The sequence below is a fragment of the Ciona robusta genome, chromosome 10 (assembly GCF_009617815.1).
Source record: "Ciona robusta chromosome 10, ASM961781v2".
NCBI lineage: Eukaryota > Metazoa > Chordata > Ascidiacea > Phlebobranchia > Cionidae > Ciona > Ciona robusta.
The window spans coordinates 6,493,981-6,518,241 of NC_143244.1; the positions used below are offsets into that span (position 1 = coordinate 6,493,981).

Sequence of the window (24,261 nt, forward strand, 5' to 3'; positions counted from 1 at the left end):
GCCTCAAACTTCAGAGCAACATCGAAAATGCAATTCTTGACTAGCATCACCAGAAAATGTTTCCAAAACGTTGTTCTGTGCTGTGCGTTTTGTAATATTACACATATGTACATATTGTATGTCCATACCAATCCAGTAAACACAATACCATGCACAAGAGCGTCACAACGTATTTAAACAGTATCTCCGGCTACTCTATTGAATTCAGATGTTTTTACAATATTTCAAATAGGATATATTACTTAAATACGTCATAGCCATAAAAATAACATGATAAAAGTTTACATGTGTGTTGAATTTGCAATATTTCAGTTTTATTCGTTCCAGGGTTGATACTCTTTGTGGGAGTTGGTGAGGAGAAACGAACGCTGAAAGCAGACATTCACAAGTTACGTGAGCGTTTCATGAATGAAAATTGTCAATCACGTCGTGATTCGTGAGATCGTATTTGACCACGTGTTTCCGCCATAGGTCTCCTGCCCTGCCACAAACGCTGTACTTCCATATTCACCTATTGTTTTTTTCTTATACTTGGTTACCAATATTTACGGTTTTGTCTTGTTATTTATTTCTTAAAATAAACAACCCACATTACGTAACGATTACCGGGTTTTAACTTTCGTGGAGTTTTTAACGCGGACGCAGTTTATTTGCTCATTACCTTAAACGTTAAGTAATGGAAGTATAGGAAGACAACATGTGTAGATGTAGGTGTGTTTTGAACACGCTACACTTGTATGTTGGGAATAAACGTTTAATCCAGCAGATTGCGGTGATTTGCCCTTCAAAACAGAACAGTATAACTGCCTAATAGTAATTGCAGTGTGCATTAATTACCTGAGTAGTTGGTGACGGGTAGTAAGGCGTAGTTTTTGACTGATAGCTACATCGTATGTGACAGCCAGCAGTCGTAATAACGGTTGGATCAAATGGTAAACGCAAGAAAAAATATAAGGCCCACAACGTGTGACGTCATTTACTTTTGTTCAGAGTCTGACGAGGCGCGACAGACAGGTTATTCTGGCGGGGGGTTAGGAGGCCCATGCAGCGATAATTTAGTTGTTATTGCAAAAAATTTATTAATTATTTAGGTCTAAGGAATTACCACACCATGGCTTCTAGCAATATGTATAGAATCGGAGGTAAGCGGTAGATAATTTCATTTGTGTTGACGTTTTCATAACAGCCAAGCTCAGTAACTAAACTTTCTTAGACGACGGAAGTTTTCCAAAATATTGTTGGGTAAAATACGTTATATATGTAAATGAACGGGCATTAAACCGAGGCAAAGATTTCTTTTTGCATTTGCGCTTTGGTGTGCAGACGTGCGATAAGTTATCAGTGCGATCTTGCCGGTTAAATTAACTGATTACACGAATGGAGTAGTTTTGTTATCTACATTTAACTTTAGTTAAGAGCAATTCGCTCCTTTGGCGGATGAATATATTAACGTTCCGCATTCTTACATTCATTTTACCCGCGTATAAAATACAACTCTAATTAATTTATTAAAACAATTAACAAATGAACAATAATTATATATTAACCAATTTCCGTAATTTTGTAATTTTTGATGAATATTTTAAAAACATAAAATTTGTTAACGTTTTTTTAAAACACATTTTTTGTAAATATTATATTTTTATAAAAAATCTTGGGTTATTTTAGTAAAAACAGATTTTTTGTAATAAAATTAATACTGATAACAAAAAGTTACAAACATTTAATGTTTAAACATTTTTTGGGCAGGTTCATTCAATTGTTAATATTTTTATTGTGGTATATATTACACATTTTTACATATATTATATATTAAACACATGTATTGTATTTTTCTAGATTACGTTTACTTTGAAAATTCCCCAAGTAATCCCTATTCAATACGACGTATAGAAGAATTAAACAAAGTAAGATGGCAATAATATTTCGAAAAAAAAATATACTTATATCTTTAATTGTTCTATACAAGATGTATACTTGGTATTTCAATTACTGTAACAATATATTAATATCAGGTTTTGGCACACTACTGCCTACTGTATGATATACTGTCACCCCTTATTGGAAAGCATCATCTGTGAATTTATTATTCATATACTTTATTTTTTACTAAAATTTGCTTAAATTCCGAGATTTGAAAGCAAAATCTGTTTCCAGACTATTGATAATCAATATTGGTCTGTTAACCCTTTAGAAATATATATAAAATTAAAAATCCAATAAAATAGCCTATAGCCTACAACCCTGAAAATAATTTTTTTGTCCCTGATAAAATTTGACTTTTTAATGATGGTAACAGGCATTGCCTGCAACACAACAGCATGTTTTCAAATACTCTAAAGTCTTTAAAGTGCAGGGGAGGCAGGAATAGTTAGATTCCTATAAAAATGAATCAAACTTATTGGTTGTAAATGTGTATTGTTAATGGCTGCCCACCCTGCCACCCCGGGTTTGGCGCCTATTATTGTTTGTTATACTTACCAACTAATGTTCGTTTGTTCCCAAATTTCTAGACCTCAAGTGGAAATGTTGAAGCAAAAGTTATTTGTTTTTACCGAAGAAGAGATATTTCCAACAGTTTACTTCTGCTTGCAGATAAGCATGCAAGTAAGTTCTGTATTCCTATGTAACCTAGATCATGATAAAAACGTTTCACTTTAAATTGTACACAGTACCACTTTTGCGTTTGGGTTTCGATTTTGTCCTGCTTTTATACATATGGGTATTTTAGGTAATGTGCTGCACTTTCTTGCACATGTTTTTTAAGTATTTGGCGCCATAGCACAGTGGCCGACGTCCCTACCTATATGACCCAGAGCTTTAAGAGTTCAAGGCTCCGCCGATTGTGGGTGTTTGTTTTCTTGAGCAGCCCTCAACATCAATTGCTCCAACCCAGTGATCACTGATGGGTTGTCTGAGTTATCAGTCAAAACAGAAAAACAACAAAAACCAATCACCTATAAAATAACATATTTGGTTACTTGTAATCGGGCACGAGATGTATGAAACAAAACACCTGTATTATTAAAATCCTTATTCCCCCAATGAGGATAAAGCAAGTTGCACTCATTTATTGATTCAATTCTTTTATAAAAATATTTGGTGCAAAAACCACTGTGTCATAGTGTGGTTACTCAGTGAGCCACAAATCAAGACTTAGCCTATAATATAATATGTTATATATATTTGTTCTAACTTGGTTTGTTACCACAGAGGACATGGAAGAAGACATGGACGAAGCTTCAACAGATTTAAGTGAAAATGAACGACACCAGTTAAACCACAAAGAACTTTATTTATCCCGCCAACTCGACAGTTTACCCGCCACTTATATAAGGTTGGATGAACCTTAAATGTAACCACTCTAATAATATATAGGATTGGTGGTTCCGTAAGAAATCCAATTTTTTTTTTTAAATCAGTTTTGTCCTTTTTTTAGTGTGATGTAACAATTCCAATATAATGTAAGATGTAACGTAGATGCTTGTCTCGTTATGTCTGTAATAGGTTTTGTACTAAATACTATTACATGTTATTGTTATACATGCAAATCACAGCAAAATTATTAAGACAATTGAAATATTATTAACTCTTTTATTTTCAGGGGCAAATGCAGCGTAACTTTGTTAAACGAAACTGAAGATTTGAAGTCATATTTAAACAAATCTGTAAGTGACACTGTTAGAGACATATTGAAAGTTATTTTGGGGCAAATTGATAACACTACTTTTACCCCCCTTGAAAAAGTATTTTAAGTTATGTAACGTGTTAAACAAACAGTTTTATCACGCCCGCATTATTCTCCACCAGGACACATTCTTTTACTCACTGGTATACGATCCAGCACAGAAGACACTTCTTGCAGATCGGGGTGAAATAAGGGTTGGTTGCAAGTACCAGGCAGAAATACCACCTTTGATTAATGAAAGTAAGTTGATTGCTCTTTATAAGTTTGCCAACCTTTGTGTTGCATCAAGGGCCTTATATTAATGTTATTGTTTATATATATGCATAATGTGAACTAGGCTTTATACCCCTACAGACAAAGGTCTAATATTCACTTTAAACATATTTCTAAACTAAATAAGTTTATGTTTTTCAGTGTAGTTATTATAGCATTGTAATTTTCATTAAAGTTTTGATTAGTATTAGTAATTGTTGATTATATGACTATTGTATTCTTGCAAAATAAGTTCTGTAAAGTATGATGCCCCTCAGGTAAACAACATATCTATTGACACCTTTTTATTTAAACATAAACATCATATACTACAGATGGATACGACGGGAAGGAGGATGAAAGTCGAGAGGAAATGGTTTGGAATCCAAATAATGAACTTTCGAAACAACAAGTTGATCAATTCATGGTCATTTCAAGGTTTGTACAACAGCTGCTTCTATATTAAGGTGTATACTTATATCAAGGTTGTGTTCAATGCTATACAACAGGTATATAACAGGGGTTCATATACTTTTCAAGGCATGCCCCTTTGGGTAGAAAGGTACACCCCACTTTTTTACCCAGGAAAGCATGTTTTAGTATGTATTTTTTCTTTCTTTCTTTATAATAATAAAATGTCCTATAAAGCTTTGTATTTCCAAATGGAAGCTGATTTAGAATTCCTGGTATAAAACAAATCTATGAAACATATTGTTGCTGGTAGAGAAGCCATATTGTGCTTATTTTGTGTAAATCATCTTAGAAAATATTTCTGTGTGTATAGCCTATGCCTATATATATACAATTGTGATTAAGGACCTTTATTACACACTGTATCAATGTAAGGTGGAGTTATTACATTTCTGCATTCTTGCTTAAATGTTAAATTTCTTGATAATATTTCAGACCTAGTATGTTGTATGTTTTGTTGTTGATAAAGTTTCTTAGTTTTATTTCCTGTCTTGTTAACCTTTAACCTGTTGTTTATTTCCTGTCTTGTTAACCTTTAACCTGTTGTGCATTCAACAATATTTCTCAACCAATTTATTTTAAAGCAGCTTAATGCATGCAAGGATCATACCCAAGATTACATTTAAAACTTTGAAATATTGATCTTTTTTTTATTGTTCTTGTATTTTAGTTTGGTATAGGTTTCTGGCCTTATTTATGCTAATTAAAACTTACACCACCACATCTTTCTTAAGCTAGGATGATGTTCACAAATGCTATGCAATACCTGGATATATTTGCACAGCTGCAAACAGTGTTCTAATTCATAGTCAATATAAAGGTCAATATAAATGTAGAATTTAACGAAATGCAGCTGTTTTTATTATAAAAAATGGAGTAATTATTGTTGTATGAGAAAGATTTTTATAATTTGTGAAATAGTCTGTTTTATATGGTTGAAGTGTTGTTTGTTGGGAACCTTAGCCATAGGTGAGTTTTATCCCACTGCCACATACTTGAATAATACTCTAGTTTCAAATCACTACTGTAAAATTAATATCATTAGTAGCTGGTCGTATTCTGGACATTTTTGGTTTGAAATTCATGATATTTTTTCAAACTTGTAATAAGACTGAATTTTGGTTTCAAATGTTTTTAAAAGATTGTTTTCATTACTAGAAAGTTGGTTTGTGAAGTTTGAAACCAAGTTATAAATACTTGACTTTTAGGTTCTTAATAAAAGTTGGATTTTGAATCCTTTCTAGTGTCTAGATGCAACTATGACTTCAATGTAATTGTTTATCTCATATGGAGTGATCTTCCATATGATATATATATATGTATCGTGTTGTACGTTCACTGTGTTGTATATTAATCATTTCATAGATTGTGATTAATTTGTTTTCTATATTTGCATACAAACACGGAATAATATTTTAGAAGCTTGGTGCTTAATGTTTCAATTTTAACTAATGTAAGTTAGTTGTTTGGACTTTTATTTTAACCTTGTATTTGTAATGTCTTGACATTTTGATCAATTGCTACTGTAACTAAAATATAAGGAGACAAATATAAAGTTTTTTTTCATTTAATTAACAACTATATAAGTAGCACCATAGTACAACATGTGTTGCAACATATGGTCATGGTTTTGTATTACAAACTACATTCTATACACTGCACTCAACCCACAAAAGTTAACATGGTGTTTCTATATCTTTTAAGTGTTTGATTATTTTCTTTTCCATATAATGACGTCATTGCAAACGTCATTTTACTGTTAACCACTAAAGTATATGCATTGTGATATTGTAAACACATTGTAGATATAATACACCGAATTTCGCGTTCATTGTAACGGCCATTGTTGCGTGATAATGAACTTCATTGTTACGTCACACTAATTATCCATATATAAGTTGCACCACCAAACTTATGTTTGGGGTAAATACGTGTTTGTGTATCATATACACACAAAGTAGTTCCGTGGTTTCATATTCATCCGCCTGGTATCCACCCACCAACCCCCCACAGTGGATCTATATGTTGTTGGTTTTTCTATTTCGGTTTTCCTCCGCCGTGAGTTCTAATTTGGTTTTGTAACGGCTCATATGATGCGTATGTGTGTGTTGTGTGTGTTCGCGCGTGCGTGCGTGTGTGCGTGTCCCCGCGTGCCCGGTCCGCTGACGTAGGACGGCCAATTTTCGCACTCGTGAAAACATAGATCACGTGACAAAGGTTTTGTCCGATTGTAATTGTAATTCAACTATGTGACGTCACATACGCCATATTTGCACCGATGCGCGCGCCATTGTGAGAAAAACGCGTTTTACGATATTTCCTCAAAATACGGCGATCGCGAAATAAAAATTTGATAAAATATGTTTAGAATTTGATTTTTTATCAAATAATCGCGTTATATTGTAAATAATAGAAAAATATAACGTAACACCAGACGCGCGGTAACGAAGCGGTGATATAAGAATGCATTATTGATGACGAAAAGTCGTCAGCCCCGGTGGCCTAATGGATAAGGCATTGGCCTCCTAAGCCAGGGATTGTGGGTTCGAGTCCCATCCGGGGTGGTTCAGTTGGTATTTTGGCAAAGTCTTTTGTATTCATTATAAATGTGTTTTACACATTTTAAATTATTTTATTTTAAGTTTTTAATAATTTTTTTGACAATGTTTAATAAATTTTATGTAAATTATAGAAAATTGTGATTTTATTTTAAAAACTTTTGCTTATCATTTCTGAACAGTTATTTTGTACCAGAAACTATAAATATACAGAATTTTATTTAATTTATTATTAAACTTGACTTCTATTGTATACATTTATTTAAGTTAATAATATATTTTTCAAGTATAGATTTAAAAGCGTGTTGATTGTAATTGTAATTATCTTTTTACATAAATTTATAATTAATTTATCTTTACAATAATTATTAAAATAAATATTCTTTATTATTAACTAATTAATTAATTAATTAATAAAACAATAATATATTTTTTAGATCTGTTGGCACATTTGCGCGAGCACTTGATTGCAACAGTTCGATCCGACAGCCAGCATTACATGTTAGTGCTGCAGCTGCATCAAGAGATATTACTTTGGTAAGTTTATATATGTTTAGTATGTTATTATGGGTTATAGTGGGTTTATTTAAGGCCTAAAAAAGATTTACCCTGCTGGTATGTGCATATGCAAACAAGCAGAGCCAAAGTGTATTGCATAACTACTTTAATCAATGAAGTTCCCTATGTTTGATGACTATGAGTGTAACTATATTTTACAATGTCACCCTGAAGTTCCCTATGTTTGTGTAACTGTATTTTACAATGTCACCCTGGATTTTACTAAAAAAAAATATATAATCTTTAAAATTTTTAAGAAATTAAAAGAAAATTATTGTTTATTCTCTATACAGTTCCACACCCTCACATGCTTGCATAAGAATAAATACAACATCGCCGATGCAATATCATCATTGGTGCCCAAGACAGGCCCCATGTTATGCAAGGATGAGATGGAAGATTGGTCGCCTTCTGAAGCAAATCTCTTCGAAGAAGCGTTGGAAAAATATGGAAAAGATTTCCTGGATATAAAACAAGACTTTGTGAGTATAGAAAATAAAATGCTTATATGATTATACAAGTGTTATATAAATTAACAAATAAAAAATGAATTTAATCTTGCAAGTGGTGTGATAATTAATATAGTACTGTGGGGTAAGATGGATATTATGATAGTATTACTATTAGCACCTAATTATCTTGTTTTTTACCATGATCAACTCTCTTTTGACTTTTATAGCTGTGAGGATACGAACATACGGTTATATATTTCTGTAAATATTCTTTGTTTACTACCAAATGTGGCAGTAAGTAAATAGCCTATTAACCATCTTACATTTTTTACAGTCTACTATACCTTGATTTTGTGATTTAATGTTTGAAATTTTTTACGATTTTGTGTCATTGTAGTTACCATGGAAAACCATAGCCAGCATTGTGGAGTATTACTACATGTGGAAAACATCAGATAGATACGTTCAACAGAAAAAATTAAAAGCTGCAGAAGCTGAAGGAAAACTTAAACAAGTTTATATTCCTAATTAGTAAGTTGTGTTGGTTTTTATTTGTGGTTGAAATAGGTTTATTTTATAAATTCATTTATCTCTTGGACAACAATATTGGAGACATAACCGTTAAGGGGCTTTTGGTTACGTGTCATTCCACATTTTAAACAGGGGTAACATAGTGTGTTTTAGCAGCCAGTTTTACACCTTAATACAGCTTTTACCTAACTGTTAGGTGTCTACATAAACAAGCACGCAGTAATCAAAACAGTAACCAATTAGCTTCCCTATGTTTAATGACTATGAGTGTAATTGCATTTTACCTGCGTCACCCCAGATTTTGTTAAAATTTAAACCTTATTTTAGCAACAAACCAAACCCGAACCTAATCAAACCAGTAAATGGAGAAAGTAATGGGAAGGCTTGCGAAGGATGTTTCTGTAAGTTGTATATCTTTATGCTTGTTTATGTTTAGTTTGTGTTGTAATGTGTTTGCTCTTGGGTAAGGCACGTGACGAAAATTACTTCAACCCAGTGGTCACTTTTTTTAAAATTGTCATAAGAAAAACTTTAACTACTAACTAAAAAACGAACATGGTAAGTCGAATTTACCACTTAGATGTATAAGATCTAAACTGTACTAATATACGCCATTATTCCAAGGCACATCTTCATTCCAATGGTACACATGGGGTCCGCCTAACATGGGTTGTAGATTGTGTGCTACATGTTGGATGTATTGGAAGAAATACGGAGGTTTAAAGATGCCACCTTCAAGTAGATTGGAACGGATGCATAATCATAAGATTAAAGGAACAGACAAAGTAAGAGGGGGTGTTTTTGTTTTATAGCAAAGGTATTCTTAGATGTAAATATTAATAAATGCTCCAACCCAGTGGTCACTAATTAGTTGTCTTAATTGTCAACCAGACCGAAAAAAACAATCTACACACAAAGTTACACACACGGTTACTTATAAGTGGGTAAGAGGTGTTGTTAAAAATTTTTGATTATTTAAGCAGTACATTATGACACAAAATAACGCATTATGACATCACAGGAGCTACGTTACCGACCACCAAACAGCGGTGTTGCCATCGTGGCCACTGGAGGGCCTCACAGAGCACAGCGAATTTCCCACAAGACCAAACAAGCTTTCTTCTTAAACGCGACGAAACTTACACGACTTGCCCGTCGTTTGTGTAACGAGACATTCTCCATCAGACACTACAGTAGAAGGCCGTTCGAAGCAATCAACATTGCTGCTATTAAAGCAGAATGTAAGTTGTTATGTTATTAATGGTGTTGGTAGGTTAGTGATTTTATAGGTAATGGGCCAACTGTGGCATAAATCTCAGGACACCTGATGTGGCTTACTGTAGTATCTCACCCATATAGAGTAGAATGTGCATATACAGCTTATATATAACACCTTTCCTAAGAGAGTTTTTACCCCTTGGGTGTTGTGTTTTGCCGATTGTCATTTTGCTTCTAACTTCCTTTTTGCTTTAATTCATCCGATCTTTGTTACTCTATACAAATAGATAAATAATACTTATATTTTTATCATTCTAGGTCAAGTAAGATTGTCTTCTTCACCAAAAGTAACGACAAAATTCCCTCAGAAGAAATGGCCTCCATTGTCAGTTGTTGTTGTTCGATTGTTGACGCTTCGACCACAACTTACCCATCAGTCCGTTAAAAGTAAATTTAACTCATATTTATGTTTATGGTTTACCACTTACTATGTATGATGTGTTTTTTTAATTTTGGACAAAATCTGAGGTGACATGGTTAAAAAACAGTTACTGCTCTAGTTTTTGATGTATAACAACAGGGCTTTAGCTTTTATAGTATAAGACAGGTGATAAAACATTCATGTCACTTCCGTTTCAAAAGTTGGACCATCTTACCCCAAGCCATCACCAATATAATAAAAGTTGATAAAAAAAATTGTAAAATAATGTGTTAAAAAAGTTTTTATTAACATTAAAAGTGGTATGAATACAAAATGTTTGTAATAATTTGATTAATTTGTTGCAGAATCATTGTCAAAGATAAAAACATCGGTCGAAGTCGCAACGAATAATAATCATCATTTATTACCAAGTAGTGGAAGCTTAAAGAGGAGTCATCATAATGGTATTGCTGGTGGGTTATTATGGGGGATAATGCATATTGTGATATCATAGTTAATAACAGGGGATTATTATGTCATAGTCATTTTTAAAATATTGTTTTGACATTGGAGGGGGGGGGGGCAATTTTTTAATTTTTGATTTTATGTTTGGTATTTTTTTATTCAGGTCAGAAGATGGGGGATAATGGATCAATTTATGTGAGTTGTTGTTTTTATTTCTGTTTATAAATAATATATTTTGGGTATTGATATATATATTAATACCTTGTCTGTTAATTTCTTATCTTAGTTGTAAAAGTAACAAACTTAAATTAGGGGTTGGGGAATGCTGGAAGCTTTCCCGCTGGGTGGGCGAAGCTGTATTTGTGGAACATTTAAGTGATGAAGATATATAATCAATTATTATTTGCAGAGAGTTTCAAACGGTCCACAGAAGAAGAAAAGGTGTTTGAATTCAACTGATGCTTCAGATGATATGTTGTTTGTATGTACTGATCGTATAAGGTAACTTACACCATCATGTATATCACATTATGCTGATTCCGTTATTGTTTTATTATGAGCGAATATAAAAAAATAGAAGAAACTTGCAAACAATCTTATGCAAAAAAGTAGTGGTAAAGTACCTGAAGTAGTTTTTGCTTGTAACATGTTTTGACGACTGTTGTTTTGTAGCTAATTTCCTTCTCTTCGCTGTTGTTCTTGTTTAATCTACGTTACCCTATAATAAATAAACAAAAAAAAGTTTTTTAAATACATAAAATATGTTTTAAATAAATAAAAAAGGGGATAAATTAAATTTATAAATTAAATTATATAAATAATCACTTTTCTTATTCACCATCCAGGGATATACGGAAACGAATCAAATCATCAGACCAACGTAGTGCTGCAAGGAAACCAACAAAGTTCCTAATCAACATGCCGAAGTTTGCAATGAAACCACCACCTACAAAACATATCAACCCTGAACCTATAGTGATAGATGATTAGCTTGTGTGGTCCTTGTTTAGGGGATTCACCCATGTATCAGTCCGGCCACGTCGGTGCTTTTCGATGTGAGGTCCACAAACCAAATTGTCGTTCAAGATAAAATTATTTATTTTTCACTTCCGCAGCTGCAGACATTTCCAATAATACTGTCACATGATTGGCTATGATGTCACATGGTTGACTATGATGTCACATTGTTGGCTATAATGTGAATACAGTTTTTTCAAGCAATGTTTTGTGTTATTTGTGGGTGTTTCTGCACCTCATGCTCACTGTCTAGTTTTATTTACACCTCCTGCTCACCATTGAGTTATAACATAGGTGTCTTCCTATACACATCATGCTTACTGTTGAGTTATATAATATGTTCGTGCTGTGTTCTGTAAAAAAATAAGTCTGTCCCTACATCCTATACAAGTCATCTTTGTCAGGGTGATGCCACTCAACAGCGCAAAATTGGTTAAGTACTTACTTTCTCTTACAGTGTCATGGCACAGTAGTTACTAGTTATCGCCCAACTCTAAGGTCACTGGTTCAAGGCTTGTCGCTGCTACCATTGGGGGTAAGGAGTATGAAATGGAACACTCATGTTATAACGACTGACGTTGTCCCGCCATACAAGATAAATAACTTGCCATCATTCATTCAATTGACCATAAATAAATAACTCTCATATTAGCAATCAATAGCAATACTCATAGATACATATACATATAAATCAGGTATTGCACAGTAATTAAAAATGCCACAATCGTTATATCTCAAGAAACAATAGGTTGAATATTTTTGTCTTTGCAACAGAAATAATGAAGTACGACATCGTTCGGAAACCTCGCAAATGCGCAGACACCAATTTTCTTCCGACAAACACGACACGTGCGGTCCTCAGTTATCACACATTTGTTGCTTTCGTGGAATATTCTTTGCTCGTGGACCTGAATATAAAAATAATCCATAAAGTTTTTTCATTTCCTCGAATACAGTGGACATCAAATTTAATAAAACTCTGAAGGGAAGGGATTAAGCAGCTAAATGACGGATCATGTAACTTTTGATTGGGAAATGATTATGTTCAAGTTCAAGTTCTTTGGCAATGTCCGGTTTCCGTGTCAAAAAATTGAAAATGGCAGGTTGTAGCACCCGGGGTGTCAGGGTCATGGGTCATGTCTGGCCTAAATCTTATGTCCCATGGCCATGTACGACCTCAACCCTGTTAAACAGAAACGGAAAACATACCTGGTGACTCTCAGACACCATAAGAGAATTAAGAACTTGTGCTTTATGTTTTTTCTCCGTCTGGTTTTCCAAAACTTTTTTAATAAAAACTTGAATATTTGATACGATGACATCATCAGGTAGTAACTCTAATGCCTGGAGTGAAATAATATTGAATGTGACTTATTTATCCTCGCATAACAACAGTTGTTATTACATGGGTGTTCTGTTTCGTACACTTCGTGCCCACTTACTGAGTTACTAGGTGTAGCATTGTGGGTGAATATTTTTTGCTTATAATACTAACAGCAAGAGCTTCAAACTCGTAGCCTCTGAGTTAGAGGCAGCAATGGTTACTACTGTGTTAGACATTGCCAACCCATTAAAGATTGAGGTCTTACTTTTGCAGGTTCCATTTTATTTGAATGTTCGTACATAACACGTAATGCTGCATGTAGATTCATAGTCGGGGTGAATTGGAATTGTTTGTCAGTTGTAGATTTTGGTTGAAGATACATTTTAAGTAAATGAATGAAAATCTGTTGAAATAAATGTCATTTAGCACATGGGTCTTATTTTAAAGACTGTGTTGACACCCTTGTCAAACACTTGTACAAGTTGCCATGTATGAGGTGCTGAAAATAAGACAATTGTGTTTGAGCAATTACTGTTACATATTTTTCACACGTCCACAATAATAGTAGCGACAAGCCTTGAACCTATACACTCTGGGCTAGAAGCAACCACTCCAACCACTTTGCCACAGTGACACTTACATCCTTATTAGCTGTAGGATCTTGGTCATAAACTTTATGGCAATATTCCTCAGCCTTAAGAGGATCCTTGAGTGTGTGTGCGTACAACGCAAGCGCTTGTTCATATCTTCCCAACCTACCAAGTAATATGGCTCGCTCCTCTGTTAGCTCTGCAACATAAAATCAACTGTATTTTGTTCCCTGGTTACAGTATTGAAAGACAAAATATTATACCAAAAGTACACATACACTCATTAAGACACACTTAACAACAATTTCTCCAACCCAGTCGTAACTTATGGGTTGTTTAAATTATCAGGCAAACACCTTACATTTAATCACCCAAAAAGTTATGTATGTGGTAACTTGTAAGCGGGCACGAGATGTATATAACAAAACACCCGTGTTATAACAACTGCAGTTGCCCCGCCACGCGAGGATAAACAAGTTACATTTATTTGTGCGCTAACCACTATGCCAGAAAAATTTTATTTTATAAATATTTTCATAAACAAATTTACTGTCGTTTGGAAATTCATGCAGAATCCTCCCCGCTTCGTAGTGCGAAGATATTTCAAGGAAAGATAACAATTTGTTCCGTGTTTCTTGAAGTTCAACCGGACCTTTGTCCAATGATAATTGCTCCACTGTTGATAAATGTGATGTCTTAATTAAAATAGTGTTACAAAAAATATGTTAGATTAAACTAGATTGCATTAACCAGTGTTCCACTTTTATTATTGCAAGCCGTTTTTAGGCATACAAAAGTGGTGTTTTAAACATAAGGCTATACGATATACCAATCTTTAAACATTCTATGTTTACTACTAAATGGGATGAGAAAATAAAATGAAAACAAACCATCTTACCCCACCCTACTGTATATATATATATACATGCCGTTGCAGCCAATTAATTTACGACTAAAATACAAGAAACCTTCATTATTGGACTTGAAATATTCCTTCATTAATTCCAACACACAATCCTTGTATGAAGTAGCGAGTCTGTTGTGGAACTCTGGTGTTTCATCATTGCATTCGTATACCACGTGCTCCTGGGGGTTTATATGTTAAAATAAAACACAAGGGTTGCTTTTAATGCATTATTTTCTTAGCATTCTTCGCAATAAGATCTTAGATTAGACTTTTAATTTGTTTTTCAGGTTAAATGCTTCTTATATAATCTATCATTTCAAAGTTTAAATTATCAATAAAGAGGTAACCTCTTTATATTAAAATGCTTAGCCTTGTCAATTGAAGAATTTCATGCAGTTGAACCCTCTTACCAAATAAGCGAGCACCAATTTCTTGGAAACCCCGTAAAGAAAATCCAAAACTTTTTTCCTCGGCAAACTTTCTACTTCAGCTAGATCCGCAGTAAATATCTGGAACAAATATGAAATCATAAAGACAATTTATGATGTCATAATAATAATAGGCGATGTCATGAATAAATTACCTTTAGTCCTTCTATCGGATTTTGTTTCAAAATTCCCGGAGAAAAATGGAAAATTAGATCCAGATGTTTCTGACCTGGAAGTATTAAATAAAATAATTAAATGTTAAAACCTAAAAAAAATAAAAAATCATTGAAAAAAAAAAAGATTAAAATTGGGAGAAAGAAAAAGGACAAAAAACCATTACCACCAATACAAAAAGGATAAAAAACAAAAAAGGCATGAAGTATTTTTACCAAGATGTTGCAAATATTCGATCATATTTTCTTGATTTTCCGGTTTCTTAACTTTTTGTGATTCTTGTAGCAGAAGGTTCAAAGCTGGCGGGTAATTTATTAAAATTATATAGATATATATAAGATTTTTATGAATAAATAAGCATTCTTTATTCTCGTGTAACAGGAAAAGATAATCGTTTAACAGGGGCGTTCTGTTACACCTCATGCCGCTTACGAGTTACCACAAATGTAACTTTGTGAGTGATTATTTTTCTATGTTGGAAACATGCATACACAAGATTAGAAAGATACCTTTTCTATGCAATCCCTTCTTCCTGTAAAGTTCAATCAACTCTCGTTGTTTATTCCATTGTTTTAAAACTCTTTCTGCTTCTTCCACGTGGCAATTGTTGTCGGGTAACCTCAACAAAGGGGCTACGAGTGCATCGTTTGTCTGCAACAATACCCATTGTTTAATCATAGATTTTGGGGTATTGGAATAACAATACAATGAATGTAAGTGTTAAAGAGATCCTCTGGCAATTTTTTTAAAGGATTAGAATTTTATTTCATAATAATAACAAAAAAATTTGGATAGTATTTAAAATATTAAAAAACAAATTAGATAAAAACTAAAAAAAACACAATAAAATCTTTTTACTATACTTTCTCAATTATCTAGTTTAGTTTGAAAAATAATTAAAAATTCCAGCATATCACCTTCAAATAACACTTGAGTAATGTTGTGTCTATGATTTGTAAAAGTTGTCGTTTCGAACTAATCGTAGAGTTTCCTTCCACCATGGGATAAACAACAGGTAATTGTTGCGTAACAATCGATACGGTTTCATTTCGTTTCTGAAAGTTAACTTACAAATGTAAAATATATATAAATGTATGTGTTTTAGTTTTGTGCGTGGCAGGACAATGAGAGTCATTACAACACGGATGTTCTGTTTCATACACCTCGTGCCAGCTTACGAGTCACCATTACACTGCATGTGCATTTTACCTTTGTAAAAGAATAAATTTTAGGACTTTTTAATTTTCTTCATATTTCTGATAATTTAGAAATCGACTTTTGCAACTTAGTTGATTTGTTTTTTTACATTTTTCTTATGTTTTTTATTTATATAAAGAGTCATGGAATACACACCTGTGTTAAATACTCGATAAGAACAAGCAACCCATTATCCAAGACATCCGGTTTCATAGCTGGGACTTCCCCAGGATATTTTAAATTCTTCTGGTAGCCCGAAGGTAACAGGTTCGGAAATAATCCGATAATTTGTGATGTGTCTAAAATTTATATTGGTTTATTCTATGCTACAACATATTGGTAAAACTATTCATATACTTTATATGAAAGATATAAAATAAAATCAATAGCAGAATACTAAGAAAAAAGGTACAGTAATTTAAACCAGTGCTGTGACCGAAGTGTTTCCATTTGTTTTAGTTGAGTCGCCTACTAATTAAACAAAGTAATATAATTTTAATGAAATACTGAAAACCAATATACAAGTGAAAGATAAAATAATTGATTTAAAAATTTTAGCAAGGTAACCGACCAATATTAAGGGTTGTGAAAGTCTTTAAAGCTTCGTTGAATTGAAATCGACAAAATTGATCGAAAGCGAGTAATTTCTGGATGTGACGAATACGATTCTCGTTGTGGCCCTCGGTACAAGATTTCTATAGCGGAGAAAATTTATAGTAAAATTTATCGTTTGGTATTTAACAGTTGATCTATTTGTTACTTTTTTACAATTTTGTAAACCACTCGGCATTCTTACCTTGACTTAAAAGTTATGAATTTATTCAATTAGTGTCATATCGTGTGCCATTCATAAGTATATGTTAAGTTTCTACTTTCCATATATAGTTATGGTTACCTTTAATACCATTCTAATCCATTCTATAAGGGTGGGGTCCTGTACTGTTTTATATTAACATACTAGAATAAAATAAACATGTTAAACACTGTATTAAAATAATCCAAACATACTCACAGCAAGTTGTAATGCGAGTTCAAATTCTTTATTCGGCAAAAGTTGTTCAATTTGTGTTTCTACGGGAACTTTACTTAACGACCATATATGGGTTGTTGATGCAATGAACGTCCATTGTCTGCAATTAATATTATTGTTATGTCAAAAAAATAGACTTGGATAAGCAGCAAAAAACATTAGAAGTGCCAGGAATGTAACTACATTTTACACAATGTCACCACAGATTTTACTAATAATTCAAAAACCTTACGCCTATAGTCTAGTGATACCCTGTTTTAACAATAATCTTACAGTGAACAATATATGTCTATGACATCATAATCACCTCCATGATGTAACCATCCTAGGTTTCTGTAGTTCAATACTTTGGATAAGTCGTTTAGGATGCAGGGTCCGAATCTCAACGTATTTTGGTAAAATACCAAGTACGTATGGTTCTTCAGATTCTGTTTCAATATGGAGTTTACAAATATGTTCTGCGCTGTGGCACAGTAATTAGTGAACCTGCCTGTAGTATAGGCTATTGGTGCTGGGCCCAATGTTGCTACCTTTGTGGACATATGTGTCCTTGAGCAAGACACTAAATGACTATTACTACAACCCAGTGGTCACTTATAGGTTGTCAGCAAAAAAAGGCTTACAGATTCGGTGTTATGACTTTACTACATTTATTTACACTTACCAACAGCAAGAGGAACATCGGACCACACGAATGAATTCTTATTAACAACCTCCCCCTCGCTATTAATGAACACGCTTGTCTCATCCTTCAATAATATAAGTTGGTCGGATCCTATTTTCCCGATGACTGGTTCCATTGATTTGCCTTCAAATTTATAAGGTTTCTATGAGCAAGGCCTGGTAAGTATGCTACTATCTAGACTCAGCTTATAGCTATTTCATATTCTATTCTATAAGCGTGAGGACCTTTTAGGGACAAGGGTTTGATGTAGGTTTATTAACCCAACACCCAGGGTGCTGTCATCTAGACCCCACTGACGCACTTTATAAACACTATGTTCAGGTTTTCAATGTGGTTCACCTGAGACCTGGAACTTGGCTCCATTAACCCATTTCCAAACACCCAGTATGTTACCATATAAACACCCACAAACCCCAAGTATCTCTACTGACACCGTGTGACCACTTACCGGTTGGAAATAATTCTTGTAACAAAGAGTTCCCATCAAGTTTCACGAAGTAAAAATCTCGTTTAAACCCGAAACAGATTGAATCTTTGCACCACGCCATGGATTTTGGGGGTTCCGGTAATGTGATGTCATTCTATAATAACAATAGCCTTTGTTAGAAACAAATAAAACAATGACATTACAATCTTTGTTATTATACCTATTAAATAAATATATTAACGTAACTTATTTATCGTCACATGGCGGGGCAACTTTAGAAGTTATAACACGGGTGTTCTGTTTCATACACCTTGTGCCAAAGACAAAAATAGTTAATAAATAAATACTAAGATAAATACATGAAGCTGAATAAAGTCATGATTCTTCCAGAAATATATTTGTAACTTCCTTTTCACGGCAACACTTAACCTCAACGCATACGCTGCGTCCCCTCGTAATGAAACTTTCTCCTGTGGAATAATAAAGTGTGATGAATATTAATAATATATCTATATGTAAGTTGTTGCTGCCATATTATAACTTTATAAACATTTAATCGCAACATTAAATGATTTATGTTTTGTATAAAATATATCTTTCTATATCAAAACATTAGTATTTAAAAAAATGCTAAAACAACTGTTTCAGAAAAAAAAGTAACATGCCTTAAACGATAAAATCATGTTGTGATCATAATGTGATCATGATTTTATCATGTTGTGATCATGATTTGATCATATTGTGATCATGAGTTGATCATGTTGTGATCATGAGGTGATCATATGAAAACTAATGAATATTTACCTCTAAATCTGCAGCGAACATGGAAGCACCTTTAGCTCTCTGCATGCTTGTTATAAGTTGGTATGTATGAATATCATGTACGGATACCAAACCATCAGATAAACTGATGATGATTTTAAACTCAGGTGACACGTATAGTTGCTGGATTGGTTTTTTCGAAAACGATCGATTCGTTCGCTCCAATAGTGTTTCTATGTGGGAAGGGGAACCACCGGGTTTCCTTCTTACCTGCATGCAGTGTGCAAAGTACGAATACTGATATGTTAAACAAAAAGAAGTTTCTAATATTTCTGCTGTGGGACATGAGATTTATGCTAAAGTTGGACCATTACCCCAACATTGTACATGCACATTCTAATTTTATAAGGGTAAGGTTCTGCAGCATGCTATGCTCAGAGGCTTGAGATTATGGCAGCGTTAGATGGTGATGTAATTATATAAATAGAAATCATACGTTATAAACAAGTAAATGTCCGGGTTTCGTTCCAACGAGTAGTTTCTTAAAATTTGTAATTTGAGCATTGCTCTCTTCTTCTTTATCATCGAGACCTGGATGTATGATGTCATAATATCATAAATGACGATATAATGTTACAGATGATGTCATAAATTATGTTGGCTGTTGGTTTTAAGTTTTGTTTATGAAGTTAGTGAATAACTTGATTGTTTTTGTAAAAAAAATATTTTAAATGCTGCCAATACAATACCACTGCAAACATATCTTGCCAAATAAATATTGAATGTTCCACTCACCGTAAAACGCAATACTTTCAATTGCTAAAGGTAATCTCTCCAATATAGGAATTGCTTCATATGCATCATGCATCACGAGACTTTGTGATATAATGAACACTTATTCTATTACTATATGACGTCAACTATACGTCATAGGGTAATTAAGATATAACTAATACATTACAGCTAAGAACTAAGGTCTGTGCAGATATTCTAAAATTTTGAAATTTTTAGATTTGTTTATCATTTCCTTTTCGGGGGTTTCCCAATAAATCATGACGTCATACCCTAACTATGTCGGATACAATGTAGTAATGTTAAAATACGATCTGTATTGTATGTTAGGTACTGTAGGGTAAGATGGGACACATTTAGCACATAATATTCATCGGTCTATAGGAGTCACGATGATACGGTTTTATAATTCCCAAATGTTCTTTGTTTACTACCAGACGAGGCGAGAAAATTTAAAAAGGTGTGCCATTTTACCCCACACTACACACTACTGTATTCATAAAAAGGATATTTTTTTACAGTTTTGATTGAATGAATGTAACTGTAACTTAATTGGCAATGCCTTTATGATTGCATTCTACCTACTGCTACAGTGAATGAATGAATAAATGAATGAATGTAACTTACTTTATCCTCGCGTGGCTGGAAAACGACAGTCGTTATAACACGGGTTTAACACCTCGTGCCAGCTTACGAGTTACCATGTATGTTACTTTGTGGGTGATTATTTTTTTTGGATTTTTTTTTATTTTTTATGTATGGCTGATAATTTAGACAACCCATTAGTGACCACTGGGTTGGAGCAATTGCCGCTAAGTGTCTTGCCCAAGGACACATACGCCAACAATGGTAGCAGCGTCGAGCCTTGAACCCATTACCTCTGGGTTACAGGCAGGCGCGCTAACCACTATACCACGGCGCCGGTAAACAGTGCTACACTGTCACAAATGACGACCGAAAGCAGCTTTGTTGGTTACTTCTGGTTCGTCTCAGTCGACCGTGGAACGAATCAAAATTATAATTTTTTAACTTGCTTCGGCCAGAGCAACAAAACACACAAATCAACTGCGGTTTTTGTTTTCATTTTAATGCATTCGAATTCAAAGAGAATATCAGTAATTAATACAGTAGTGCAAAAATTTGTACATCCAAGAATTAATCGCCTTCTGAAAAGTTAAAACAGAATTAAAATACCTTCATAATTTACGTGGCTGGCGTTGGTGGAAAGCCACTACGGCACGACAAGCCCCCAGCCAATGGTAGTGGGTTTCTGCTTAGGTGAGAAACCCTTGCGGGATGTTACTGTCCACGCAGGTTAAATTACCCCCATAGACAAAAACGATACAACGAATGCACATACACATGTGCACGACAACAACGGCAAAAAGACAAAAATGAAACAACGAGGTGCAAATACAAAAAGTGAAACATGCAACACACACAACAGCTCAATCATTACCAAAAATGGAACGGTTACAAAAAGTTAATTACCGCGGACATAATCATTGAAACATCTTCAAAGAAAATATGGTTCAAATCCTGAAAGATAATCATCTGCAGTGTACAAATTATTAAATGTCCGACTACAAAAGTCGAAGCCAATAACAGCTCCGCATGTTCCAATCAAAAGGAAGTCGCCATGTTGGTACCGCGATACTCTCGTCGTATCTTCACGCAATATAATATCGTTTGGATGTTACGCACCGCTTCGACCGTTACGGAACTGCGTCAGGTTGTTACGAACCGCATTCACAGTGACCTAAATAACCGAGCGTAGCATCACTGGCGGCGACGTCCACGCAACAACCCAACAGTAACGTAACTCAATCTAGAACCGTGACGTAACCGCACCAAACGCTGGGTCGTAAAGACCCATCGACATCATAGCGTAATTGCAACGTGGCCAGCGTCACAATTAGGCTTTTGTAGAAAAATACCAGTATAGGTTAACAGGGACATTTAATTAATGAAAAGGTACATTAAATCCAAAGGTTTAACTGCGTGTATAAATTATAATGCGCCTGGATATTACTCAAGTATTTGTATACCAACATGCCGTTCTTAACAAGCGATCAGAACAATGCAGAATCGCTAAAAGATTCGACCTTTGCAGAAGAAACACATAATGACGTGTACAACAACAAAATCCGATCCTGCAAGATGTTCGTCATAGTTTCATTGCATACATTTCAGTGAAATGCAAAATGCACTAAAGTAGTGACTGACAAAAAGGCTGGCCACATTAGATCCAGCGAAATGAGACACAAATACAAATCCGGCAACACTGTAAGAGTGCTTCAGCAACCACACCACAACAACACACAACTCCTAAGCCTAAGCAAAACCTCAAACCGGAAACTTTATCGTCGTCATTGTCTTTGCTTTTTGTCTGCAATATAAACATAAACTACAGGTTGGGGTAAGATAGTCCGTGACTTATATATAGGAATATTATGTATTTAAACCAATGTTTAAACCAATGCCCTACAGTAATTTTTTTCCAAAAGACACACTTCATCGTCACCGGTTCATTTTATATAGTGATGTACAATGTGTTTTAACTTTCTAACAAACATTGACTAATTTATGAACTAACTTTGGCAAAATAATTCTTATTGTTAGTAATAGAAAATAATGTAGCCTACACTAACTTGTGATCTTCTTTTGCATCATGTACACGCTGACTTTTCTACATCAATAAAATAGATGAATGTCGGGTTATATTATGACGTCACAATTACCTTCATTCCCGATTCGCGCTCTTTTGTCTTGGTCCTCTGTGACGTCACTTACCATGTTCTAAAACGAAAAAAAAGTCGTTTTAAATATATATTTCATAAAGATTGTGACGAAACCAAACAACTTACGAAGTAAGTTCTTCTGTTGCGTCATCACCACTTCGTGACGTCACATCTCTAATGTCATCTAGAAAAGAACTGGTGTACGTAACAATGCCTATTGTGATTTATACTTTACCAAATCTTTGTTCTTCGGGTTTCATTTTGTGCTAACACCACAAATATACTTAGGAGTAAAATTAATATAAAAGTATAAGTATTGTGCCTTGCGACGACGCAAAGCGCGCATGGGGCCCCATGATAAAATCTCGCGAAAAGCAAGCGCATATAAGAAACCACAATGTAACGTCGCAAACGTGGGCTCTCGGGTGTGAACCGGACTATGACATAATATTCGCGAGCGATGGCGAAGCGGGTATAACGCGATGTCATACAGACATTTTATGACGTAACAAAGCGATTGTGTACGCCGATGTCACGTCGCGAGTGACGTGTATAGGCTAATGTATGAAATTGAGAACCGTAGCGAAATTCCCGAAATATAAAAATACCAATCGCAAGGCACAATACTAAAATTATTATAATAGGGTTTACACATACTTATGTAATATACTCATAGATATTATTATCCTAGTGTAAGTATATTAAAATATAAAATTATAACTAGGCAACACTAAATAATCAAATAAAAACAGTTTATATTGAAGTAATACTAAACAGTAAAAATAGTACTTAACTTCATCTCTCGTAGAACAAACAAATATAATCCTGCACTGAGTATATCCAAGAGTGTAGCTTTGTCGCTGTTTCATCCAAACTGCCCTGTATAGTTGCAACGTGTTGCAAGGACGACGTTTTACATGCCCGGGGAATCAACAAAAAGCGGGAGACGTCGGATAATTAAAATTTTTTACGTGTTGGATTGAAATTCTCCACGTTTCTCGGTTGGCCCGCCTGTGCTGTTGTACTGTATAATTGAGCACGTAAGTGGTTAAATAGGTCCTTGTTCGTAGACCAGTACCTAATTACCGCATTTTTTTAAGGCATGCCCACATTCACGAAAACGACTTTTTTAAGCGACAAGGTTTACTAGTGTAAGTTTATACAGTTCAATACACTGTGTTAAGGTTGTGTTTATGAATTCATTATACCTACTGCTACACGGACACAAATAACGACCAACACACGCTTTGTTGGTTACTTCTGGTTTGTTTTAATAGTCGACCGTGGTAGTAAAAGGATTAATAATTAAAATTATGCTAATTATATTACGTGCTCATTCATTCGAGATGTGCTCTTTTGTTATTTTAAGCTTGCTTTTTTTAATCTAGTCTCTACATGTTATTTTAATCTAGTCTCTCTACATGGATGAGGTCCTACGGCCAGACACTAAACAGGGAAATTACGCAGTCTTTTGAACATAATCTATAACTCTAGTTGCCAAACTTTTACTACTTCCGAACTAATTATCTTCTTTCACCCATAAACCAAACTTTCTCAAAAACTCAATCAAATG

At 34.1% G+C, this 24,261-nt stretch overlaps 2 protein-coding genes and 1 non-coding gene across 4 annotated transcripts; 2 read left to right on the forward strand and 1 right to left on the reverse strand.

Moving 5' to 3' along the window:
- The first annotated feature begins 971 nt into the window (after positions 1–971).
- LOC149730150 (metastasis-associated protein MTA3-like) lies at positions 972–11,835 on the forward strand. 2 transcript variants are annotated; one of them, XM_089886689.1, is made up of 18 exons: positions 972–1,142; positions 1,840–1,907; positions 2,514–2,607; positions 3,214–3,337; positions 3,605–3,668; positions 3,811–3,928; positions 4,276–4,378; positions 7,407–7,506; positions 7,821–8,009; positions 8,377–8,510; positions 8,838–8,911; positions 9,135–9,295; positions 9,532–9,751; positions 10,047–10,175; positions 10,515–10,613; positions 10,778–10,809; positions 11,024–11,115; positions 11,460–11,835. In XM_089886689.1, the coding sequence occupies exons 1-18, from the start codon at positions 1,112–1,114 to the stop codon at positions 11,602–11,604; spliced, it is 1,977 nt and encodes a 658-aa protein (XP_089742815.1). In that variant the 5' UTR covers positions 972–1,111; the 3' UTR covers positions 11,605–11,835. The 2 variants fall into 2 exon arrangements, with proteins under 2 accessions (XP_089742815.1, XP_089742814.1); XM_089886688.1 differs by having other exon boundaries at positions 973–1,142; positions 10,515–10,622.
- On the forward strand, positions 6,903–6,975 carry Trnar-ccu (transfer RNA arginine (anticodon CCU)). The gene has a single exon. It is a non-coding gene; the product is annotated as a tRNA-Arg (tRNA).
- Positions 11,836–12,253: 418 nt separating the features above from the next.
- Positions 12,254–20,169, reverse strand: LOC149730152 (vam6/Vps39-like protein). The gene is made up of 21 exons (XM_089886683.1): positions 19,951–20,169; positions 19,652–19,746; positions 19,198–19,425; positions 18,753–18,863; positions 18,415–18,547; positions 17,946–18,089; positions 17,589–17,709; positions 17,264–17,381; positions 16,823–16,946; positions 16,408–16,550; positions 15,972–16,109; positions 15,564–15,705; positions 15,270–15,353; positions 15,036–15,109; positions 14,863–14,961; positions 14,514–14,631; positions 14,096–14,221; positions 13,596–13,744; positions 13,221–13,358; positions 12,841–12,975; positions 12,254–12,539 (listed from the first exon to the last, which is right to left on the reverse strand). Exons 1-21 carry the CDS (start codon positions 20,021–20,023, stop codon positions 12,366–12,368), a joined length of 2,667 nt encoding a protein of 888 aa, XP_089742809.1. The 5' UTR covers positions 20,024–20,169; the 3' UTR covers positions 12,254–12,365.
- Between the last annotated feature and the right edge of the window lie 4,092 nt (positions 20,170–24,261).

Coding starts and splice junctions, on each gene's coding strand:
- LOC149730150 (XM_089886688.1), top strand. CDS start 1,112: ATGGCTTCTAGCAATATGTATAGAATCGGAG. Junction 8,511..8,837: donor CAAGTTTATATTCCTAATTA/GTAAGTTGTGTT, acceptor ACCTTATTTTAG/CAACAAACCAAACCCGAACC. Junction 10,623..10,777: donor TCATCATAATGGTATTGCTG/GTGGGTTATTAT, acceptor TTTTTTATTCAG/GTCAGAAGATGGGGGATAAT.
- LOC149730152 (XM_089886683.1), bottom strand. CDS start 20,023: ATGCATGATGCATATGAAGCAATTCCTATATTGGAGAGATTACCTTTA. Junction 15,706..15,971: donor TACTCAAGTGTTATTTGAAG/GTGATATGCTGG, acceptor GTATTGTTGCAG/ACAAACGATGCACTCGTAGC. Junction 12,976..13,220: donor ATAAAATGGAACCTGCAAAA/GTAAGACCTCAA, acceptor ATTTCACTCCAG/GCATTAGAGTTACTACCTGA.